General features: G+C 51.8%; 1 protein-coding gene across 1 annotated transcript; it reads right to left on the bottom strand.

The window, feature by feature from the left end:
* Positions 1-2,014: 2,014 nt before the first annotated feature.
* LOC114043885 (hexosaminidase D-like) lies at positions 2,015-7,486 on the bottom strand. The gene is made up of 12 exons (XM_027863114.1): positions 7,294-7,486; positions 7,004-7,113; positions 6,553-6,640; positions 5,993-6,157; positions 5,700-5,883; positions 4,767-4,838; positions 4,255-4,486; positions 3,957-4,039; positions 3,209-3,287; positions 2,846-2,944; positions 2,532-2,621; positions 2,015-2,353 (listed from the first exon to the last, which is right to left on the bottom strand). The coding sequence occupies exons 1-12, from the start codon at positions 7,351-7,353 to the stop codon at positions 2,062-2,064; spliced, it is 1,554 nt and encodes a 517-aa protein (XP_027718915.1). The 5' UTR covers positions 7,354-7,486; the 3' UTR covers positions 2,015-2,061.
* Between the last annotated feature and the right edge of the window lie 1,970 nt (positions 7,487-9,456).

Genomic DNA, 9,456 nt, shown 5'->3' with positions numbered 1-9,456 from the left:
GACTTACATGAACTGGTACAAAGTGGACTGAGCAGAACCAGAACACCGTACATGGTAACAGCAGTATTGGAAGATGAAGAGCTCTGAATGACTTAGCCATTCTCAGCAATATAATGATCCAAGACAATTCCAAAAGACTCATGATGAAAAATGCTATCTGCCTCCAGAGAAAGAACTGATATTGCTGAATACAGACCGAAGCATACTATTTCTCTCTCTCTTTCTTCTTGTTTGAGTTTTCCTGCACAAAATGACTAATATAGAAATGTTTTATGCAATTGCACATGCATAACGTTTATCAGATAACTTACTGTCTGGGAGGCGGGGTTAGAATTTGGAACTCAGAATTTAAAAAAAAAAGAATGTTCAAAATTGTTTTCGCATGTAATTGGGGAGAAAATACTATTTAAAACGAAAAAGAAGGTAAGCTCTTTGAGGGCAGGGGCTGTCTCTCTGTCTGCTAGGATTTGTGTTGCCAGGGTGTAGCACAGTGCCTAACAGTAAGTGTTTAATAAATACTTGACTCCAGGGCCAAGCTAATCTTTCCTCCCAAACCTATTACTTTTCCTCCCAACCTCCCTTTTTCAGTGGTATCACCATCCTTTCAGTCATTCGAGTTCAAAACCTGAATATTATCTATGATTCCTCCCTCACCTCTTACAACCAGTCAGTTGCTAAGGTCTGTGGATTTTACTTCCATTATATCGCTCCCCTCCATCCTCTCCTCACACTCTCTCCTTTAGTTTGAGCTCATATCATGCATGGCTCCTTCTAATTATTACAATAGCTTGCTGAGTCACTTTTCTGACTTAAGTCTCTTCCCTCAAATCCATCCTCCTCCTAGGGATAGAGATAGGGACTGAGTGGGATGGATTGTATGGCCTCTGAGGTCTCCTCCAGCTCTGCATCTTGTTTGTTTGTTGTTGTTCATCCTTCCTTCTTTTTTTGTTTTTGTTTTTTTTTTGTTTTGGTTTGTTTTGGTGAGGCAATCAGGGTTAAGTGACTTGCCCAGGGTCACACAGCTAGTAAGTGTCAAGTATCTGAGGTCAGATTTGAACTCAGGTCCTCCTGACTCCAAGGCCAAAACTCTATCCACTGCGCCACCTAGCTGCCCCTCGTCCTTTGTTCTTGAAGAGGACCAATCTAGGAGCCTTTAAATGGACCTATGATTCTACTAGCTCTAGGAACTAACTCCTGGCTGAAGCCATTTCCTCTACCTATGCAGGTTGGCGCTTTTTCAGAAAATTCAAGTCTCAGAGAGTCACTAGAGTGCTAAGAGGTTTAGTGACTTGCTGAGGGTCACACAGCTAGTATGGGTCAGAGGTAGAGCTGGGTTCCAGTCCTTCTGGATTCAAGGCCAAATCCCCATCTCCTATACATACAGCCAGATGAGTCTGTCTATCACTCTCCTCATCACTTTCCATTGTCATAAAGACAAAGTTTGAGCTGTCATTTAAGGCCCTCCATGACCTATCTTCAACTTGCTCCGTGATTTCTGGACCCCCACCCCAGGCTCATGCCTGCCTCTCTGACTTTTCTGAAGATTCTCTTCATACCTGCGATGGTCCTCCTACTCTAATGCCTTTCTAAATCTTACCTGTCTGTCCCCTGTAAATCCACTCCATGTGGAGCTCATTTAGCCTTTGTTTGAGACAGATCATCCATCCCTCAGTCACACCTATGTGCTTTTCTTATGTGTGTCTCCCCTCCTCCATTTCCTATTTACCTATTCCCTACCTGTGGAATAAGGAGTGTATTCTGCCCCAATCAGACAATACCTAAAACACCATGTTGAATTCTAGGTCACCATAATTTGGAAGGTTTGTTCCAATTCTAAAATTCTGATTCCATGAGTCTTCTCTCCAGAGTGGCTGATCACAGAAGGCTAGGTAAAGATGTATTGACCTGAATCTGACCCCTTCCCACCCACTGCCAGTTCCCCTCAAAAAAAAAAAGAAAGAAAAATTCTTCAGAAGCCCATTTAAGAAAATAGTTTTTAATCCTTAAAGTCAGTTTTACACATCCACCTCCCTCAGAGAGAGCCCACCACCACCATGGACCTCAGCCCCGAAATGAGCCATCCCCTGGACTGTCCCTCCTGGAACGGAGCCCCTGGAAGCCAGGGCCTGGGGTAGGAATGACTTGGGGGTTCAGCACAACCTCTCCAGGCCGGGCCCCTCCTGGTTTCCCTTTCAGCTGGAGGAGATCCTGGTAATCCCGCACCATAGCCCTCAAGGGTTCCAGCTCTGGCAAGACATACTCCTCCAACCACTCATCCACAGTATTAGAGTCGAACACAACACCCAAATGCATCTGTAAGGTCGGCAGCAGGCTCTCCCAGGCCTCAGACACCCTGAGGGAAGGAAATGAGGATGTCCACAGGTCACCCTCCCCTCACCAGCCTCCAGAAGTCAGTGCTTCCTCACCCCACGACATCAGCTCCAGACTCACCACTCCTCTCTGAAAACCCTGAGGGGTCAGCCTCAGCATCCTAGAGCCCTCCTCATTCCTTCCCAGAATACACTACTTACTTGGTCAGTTTTCGGCCAAAGACCTCCAGATTCTGCGGATTCCCAAACCGATTTTTACGATGGTAAGGGCTAAACCAGCCCTGAGCTGTGCTAGGGGTACACAATGGCAGAAGGGGGTACTTCAGCAACTGGTTATAGATCCCCTGCCCTCCCAGTTTGCAAGTACTAAGAGGAGAATGAGGAGTTAGGGGACAGCCCCTCTGGTTCTTCTCAAAGTCCTCCCCCCAAGGGTCCTCAGGAATAAGGTATCAGGAGCTACTCTCTCAAGTGTGAAACAGATGGGGTGAAGTCAGAGGGTTGGGTGTAAAAGATACCTGTCCTCCTCTAGAGCCTTCAGCCCAGTCTCCTTCAGATCCTTGACTTGTTCCACCAGGTGATAGACCTCAGCCCCAGGAAACATACCATCTCCTTGGCTGTGGATAAGAAGGGAAGAGGATCAAGGAGGGCCTGGACTGGAAAGGGGGTAGTCTTTGGCCAGACTTCAGACTGACATGCTACGCTGGACCTTCCCATTCCCTTCCAACTCCCTTCCTCCCCGATCCCTGCCCATAGAGCCCTGGCCTCCCCAAGCCCCGCCCGGGTTCCCATCAGGCAGTGATCTCCAAGCTGGCAAGCGGAGCCCCTCCCTAAGCCCTAACTAGGGACCCAACACCCCGGTCTGGCCCATGACCTCCCACCAGGTGCTGGACTCCAGGTTGATAGTCTGAAACCCCAGTAGCTCCATGACTGTCTTCTTGGTCACCTCTGTGAATTCTCCTAGTGGAACGAAAGGGGAAAAAAACCAGGCGATCCAGGTGAGCCACCCTGTCCAAACCAGAGCAGTTAGAATCTAATTCAGCTCATGACTATAGGTAAGTTCCTTCTACTCTCTTGGAAAGTCACTATGAATAGCATCTGTCTGATTGTCTAAGAACGGTAACCACAGTCCATATTATGTACAGAAAGAGGGAAACCACACCTTCTTGGGCATTGTCTCCCCTCTCCCTGGCTGCCCAAGCTGATGGTTAATACTGGCCTCAGTTTTCTTTTCTGTAAAATGGGAATAATTATATGTATACTATCAACCTCACAGGGTTTTTATGAGTAAATTGTTCCATAAACCTTATAGTGCTACAGACATATGAGTTACAATAGTTATGGCCAAATCCTCAGGGCTACCTAGTGTCTTCCCATACCTGTTAAGGAACTGGCAGAAAACCAGCTAGTGAGGGTGGGGGTGGGGGAGGGATGGGAGGGGAGAGAGGAAGAGGTAGGGAAGGGAGGTATAAAGTCCCAGCTGGTGTCCAGGCCTCCTCTCCCAAAACTTTTCCAAGTGGTCCTAGGCCTCTCAGTCACAACACACAGGAGGGAGCGAGATGAGAAAGTCTCTAAATTCCCTTCAAGCCCAACATCTTGGGAATGACCATCCTGGAGCAAAAGCCATACCAGCAACTAGGGTCTGCAGACAGATGGCCAAGGAAGGAATAGCCACAGGGAGCAGCTCACACAGCACCGAATAGTGGTCATACCTGAAGACAGAGACCCAGAGATGTGTCTAAGACTCTCCATTAGAATGCAAGTTCCTTGAGGGCAGGGACTCTGCTTTCTGCTGTTCTTTGTATCCTCGGCACTTAGCACAGTGCCTGACCCATTGTAGTAGGTGCTTAATAAAAGCTAGTTGACTGCCCCTAATTCCCATTCTCACCCCATCCCACTCCATTCAGTCTCTAGCCTAAGCTTTCACCTCTGCCAACCGGTCAGAACGATGCCCCGGCAGTGGATAGGGCGGGCATCCCGAACGTGGGGGCCAGTAGATGCAGCCTGCAGGGCTCGGAGCACACGGAGCCATGACAGTTGGTTGCTCAGGTGATGGCTAAGAGGGGTCCACATTTGGGCTGGGCCTGTGGAACCTTTGAAGGAGCTGGCAAACCACACACCTCGAAAGCCACTTTCTGCATATTTAGCAATGATCCGTCCTGGGGGTGGGGGTGGGGAGAACACAAAGAGTATAAGAAACTAGAAAGCAGGAGTAGGGATAGTAGAAGGATTCAGCTATCAAGAGATCTGGGGAGGGTCCACTCATCCAGGGGCCAGGGATCAAGAGGAGTATCCAACCCACCCCTACATTTACTATCTCAAGCTGTCCTAGTCCTGGGAAAGGGAAGGCAGCAGAGTTAGTCACCGGTCAGCCCTGGCCCACCTAACAACCAGGGCATCAGGGTATGTGACTCCAGTTCTGACAGGCCATATGCTCACCAATCTGGTCAGTGTCCAAGTCAGGGTCGTAGAACCATATCATAGGGTCTGCAAGCTGAGGGATCCCCGATTCTAGGATGACATGAAAGACCAGTAAGAGAGTGCTAAGGAGTCCAACCCAAAGGCAAGGACAAAGCATGACAAAGATTCCTCCATATCTGTATCCTGTCCCTCCACCCCCACCAGTCCAAGCTGTCTTTGGGTTTGAGAGGACCTTCCATAGCCAGTCCTTGGGCATGGAAAGGCCTTAGAGGAGTCCTGGGGATGGGGAGGGGAGAGTGTCCCAGAGCTGAGGAAGAAATTCTAATGAAGGAATGTCAGGGTCTGTAGGATGGGAATATCCCAGGATGCCAGAGGCCCAGAATCCAGAGAATGCATACCAACTAGGCAAAAGCAAAGTCTCTGGGATGGGGGGGCTCCAGGATTCCAGGGTTGAGGGATAATTGCCAATCAGGGAAGAAGATGGTCTTTAGGATGGGGGCATCCCAGGATACTAAGGTTGGAGAACAAATGCCAAGGAGGGTAAGTCAGGGCCTCTAAAATGTGGATTTCCAGGATCCTGGGGTTAGGAGTATTCCTAGGGGGCAAGGGGGCAAGGAGGGGTCCTAGGGTTGGAGGATGAATGCCAGTGAGAGAAAGTCAAGGTCTTTGGGATCAGGGAACTCCAGAGTTCTAGAGTTGTGGGAAGAATACCAATGATGGAATGATCCGTGTCTCCCTGTTGGGAAGGGGGATACCAGGGCTCCAGAGTTGGTGGCATTCCTAGCATCCTCCAACCCTGGAACGTTGGGAGATAAATGCCAATGAGGGAAGGTCAGCATCTCTCGGATGGGGGGAACCCAGTCCCTCAACCCTGAGTTGAGGGATGAATGCCAATGATAGAATGCCAGGATTTCTAGAAATTGGGGGATCCCAGGGTTGGGGTCCCCCTGCCTTGGACGGCCTGGGGTGGGAGTCTTCGAAGCACATCATCCCAAAGTAGCAGTCGAAGCCCTGGGTGGCGCCAGCTCATGAAGGTCACGACCTCTCGAACATGGTTCAAGTACATGTGACCAACATCTTCCCCATGGCGGAGTAGCCAGGCACGGGAGTCTGCACCCTCACCCAGGTGGAACACCTGCATCCCAAGGGGAGATGGATCAGCTCAGGCAAGACCTCCAAAGCCTGGTCCTATAGCCCCCCATAGGACTCTCCCCCATCTCTCCTTCCCTCTTCCCAGATCTAACCTCATCAGCTCCCACATGTAGCCAGCGGGCGTGTGGATGCTGGTCTAGGACCTGGCCCAGGATGGCCCGGAGCAGTGGCATTGCCCCAACCGCATGGGGATTCAGGGTGCTGGGATAACGATCCACCTCCCGCAAAAGCCAGAACTTCTCATGCTTCAGCACAAACTGGAATGAGAAACATCAAGATGAAGGGGGGGGAGGGGAGGACAAGATTAAGAAAGCTGGGAATTTAGGGGGCAATAACCAGTTTCTCATGGAAAGGGAACATGTCATCATATTTGATCAGCATAGCATCTGCCCCCAGCCAGGACAGGAGTGGAAACAGGGGAGCAGGGTGAGGGGGGACAGGTCAGTGGGATATGGACTCTTCCCTTTACCCTCCTGGGATCATCTCCCAACCCTGAAAAGTCACTGGTCCCTGGGGTCTCCAGATCAGCATTAAGATTGGAAGATCCTAGTCAAAGATCAAGGGTTATGGGCTAGTATGAAGGTTAATTGCTGGATTCTGAGGTCATGTTAATAGAGAGCCCATGAGATGGACTGAGGCAGGGGTCATGTACCTCAAAGTGGCCAAATGTCTGCACCAGCGGAATCACCTCCAGGTGGTTCTGTGTTGCCAATTGCTGGATCCGCTCAATGTCATGCTTACTGAGGATACCGGGGTCCTTATCAGGCCCCCAGTAGCCTCACTGTCATGTACCCCATCCCCTGCCACTCTTACTCCTGGCTCCCTCCAGCTCATAGTCAGCCTTCTTTATTAAACCCTACAGATTCCTCCCTCTATCAGACCCCACAGCTCTGACTTCTTTCCCCTATCAGATGCTGAGGAACCCCAAATCCCTGGGCAACCTCCCTTGTTGAACCCCAGGATTGTAATACATCCCCCTCATCTAATTCAGCTCCCATAGACTGATCCCATTCTCTATCAGGCTCCCCTCTCAGATCCTAGGGCCTCCTAAACCCACAGCCCCACTCCTCCCTCAGTTCCCACAAACTCAACCCCCTTCCCACCTGTAGGAGTGGGGAGAACGTAACAATTCAAGTTCCCCATGGAAAGGGAACATGTCCTCATATTCGATCAGCACAGCATCTGCCCCGAGCTGGGACAGAAGTGGAAACAGCTTGGGGGGAGCAGAGTGAGGGGCAACAGGTCAGAGGGACTTGGATTCTTCCCTTTGCCCTCCTAGGATCATCCCTCCACCCTAAAAAAGTCATTGCCCCTCCCCCTTCAGTACAGTCCCTTCCCAGATGTCTTCCCCCATCAGCGGAGGTGTCTCAGCCATCCTAGCCAGCTGTCTCACCTGTTCCAGATAAGATACCCTGGGAGCAGCCCCCTTCATGTCCAGGTGGACAACCTTCATCACTTCTGTTTCTTCTCTTCGAGGAACCTCCCCAGTCAACCTCTGGGACCAAGACCCCAGAGTGTTCTCCCCAACTGGTTCAGGAGATGGCTGGCCACCCCCTGCTTCACCCCAGGAACTGCCTGATGTTGGCTCCAGGCTGAGAAAGTGAAAGATAAAAAAATCAGAGATCATTGATCAGCCAACAGGAAGCAAGGGGTGGGTAGGGTGAGGTCCAATGAGCACCCACGCACACACACATCTTTCCTTTTTCCTGCCCTATGCCTAGGAAAGCACCTGCCGAAATCCAGGGGCTCCAGCTTATGGCCTGGTAGTGATGTATTTTTGTACATCCAAAGATACCATGTACCTCTATAGGCATATGAACAATTCTCCTCCCCAACCCCCAAGCTCCCTACCCCTCATGCAGCAGCCCTAGCCCCTCACCACCGGGGCAGAAGCAGTCTGAGGCCGGCACAAGCACAGAGGAGCAAGGAGGCCACTTGCAGAAGCAATTTCTGGTTCCTTTGCAACATCCTGGGGGGTGTACTCACTCCTGGGGTAAAATGGGAGGGGGGTCAATGGGTCAAGCCCGGGTCTGGGAAAGGGAGGAACTGTCATCCCTGTGGGGTATTGAGGGGATGTTAGGTCTCAGTGCATGGATGGGAGGAGGGTCAGCCTAAGAGTCGATGGGGTTGGGAGTGGGAGGCTTAGGAAGGGGGAGGGGGGAGGGGAGAGCATCGCCTGGCTTTGCAGCCTCCCCAACCCCCAGGCAGCCCTAGGCTGGAGCAGAAGGGAGGGAGCCTCGGGAGAAAGCTGGCGAAGAGAGAAGGGATGATTGATGGTCTAGACCCGGAGCTTGGGGCCGCAGAGGCGGGCGCCCCCGCGAGTCCCGCTCCCGCCTCCCAGCCCCAGCCCGAGCCCGAGCCCGGCCCACCCAGGTCCCCCAGCACCTGGCTGAGCTGCTCTCCTCCCAGCCCCGTTAGGCGCCGCCGGGGTCCGACGCCTCCAGGCCCCGCCCGCACCGCTGCCCCCCCAACCCCTCCGGGCGGTCGCCGAACCGACCCCCGCTCCCCGGTGCGGGCGGGCAGGTGGGGAGCGCACCGAGATCCCCAGGCTGCGGGTAGCGGGCCGAGACAGCCTCAAGCCCCACCCGACGCTGTGATTGGATGCGAATAGCCGCGGCAAGCTCCGCCTGCTGCCCGAGGATGACAGTTCGGGAGGAGGAAAGGATGGAGAGGGATGCGGAGGCGGGGGCAGGGAAGAGGGGGTTCTCCCGAACCCACCCCCACCCAGGAGCGAGTCGACATAGCCAATTCTAAAAGCCCCACCGGGACCCCATTCCTTTTTCTTTCCACCCCCAGACTCCGCTACAGCTGCACAGGCTTATGGGGGCCAACCTCCATTCAGAAGAGACCATGTGGACCACCGCCCACCCTTTCCCCGAACATCTGGGACCCCCAGGGACTCCCACCCTTCCACATCTGACATATCCTTCAAGCTTACCTTCCACCATCCTATCTCCTCCATCACTCTCCCCAGAACTTTCCCCGTCTATATCCTCCGGTCTTCTCATTCCTGCCTGCGATCGATGGGTACTAAGTCTCCCCAGGCTTGCTCCACCCACTCGGAGCTTGCTCTAGCCCCATCTACTGTGCCCTGTGGAACCCCTGTTCTACTGTGAGCAAGCTTCTCTCCATCCCCCACCTTTTTCACAAGCACTCTTTCCAGCTGCCCGCCTTAACAAGAACCTGGCTTTTTCCCTGACAACACCGATTCCCTCCCTGACAATCCTGTCCAATGGAGACTGCTTCTTCTCCCACTCCCTGTGAATGACATGGCCAGAAGGAGGAGTCATCATGCTTCTTGCTCACCACCATTTATTTATTTCTCCTGGACCATCAATCTGCCACTATCATTCAAAAACCTTTTCTTCCTTGAAATTCATACCATTCTTTTTATAACACCCTCTTTCGATCTTAGCAATCATCTACTCACCTTCAGAATCCTCTCTTTCTCTTCTTCAGAGGCTTTAGTACCTGACCCATTGTTTTCTCTTTCCATTAAATCATCCTCATTGACTTCAATATTTATACTAATGGCCCTTATAAAGCCCAGATCCCA

Source organism: Vombatus ursinus, unplaced genomic scaffold, assembly GCF_900497805.2.
Source record: "Vombatus ursinus unplaced genomic scaffold, bare-nosed wombat genome assembly UNPS02014770.1, whole genome shotgun sequence".
NCBI classification, from domain to species: Eukaryota; Metazoa; Chordata; class Mammalia; order Diprotodontia; family Vombatidae; genus Vombatus; species Vombatus ursinus.
The sequence above is the reverse complement of the archived record's forward strand: the minus strand, read 5'-3'. Positions and strand labels throughout refer to the sequence as shown.

Bases quoted from the DNA above. Each gene is read 5' to 3' on its own strand.
- LOC114043885 (XM_027863114.1), bottom strand. From the start codon at position 7,353: ATGAAGGTTGTCCACCTGGACATGAAGGGGGCTGCTCCCAGGGTATCT. The intron at 6,641-7,003 runs GTGGGAAGGGGG...CGGTATCCTCAG, and splicing joins CGTTCTCCCCACTCCTACAG to TAAGCATGACATTGAGCGGA. The intron at 6,158-6,552 runs GTACATGACCCC...TTCTCATTCCAG, and splicing joins AGACATTTGGCCACTTTGAG to TTTGTGCTGAAGCATGAGAA.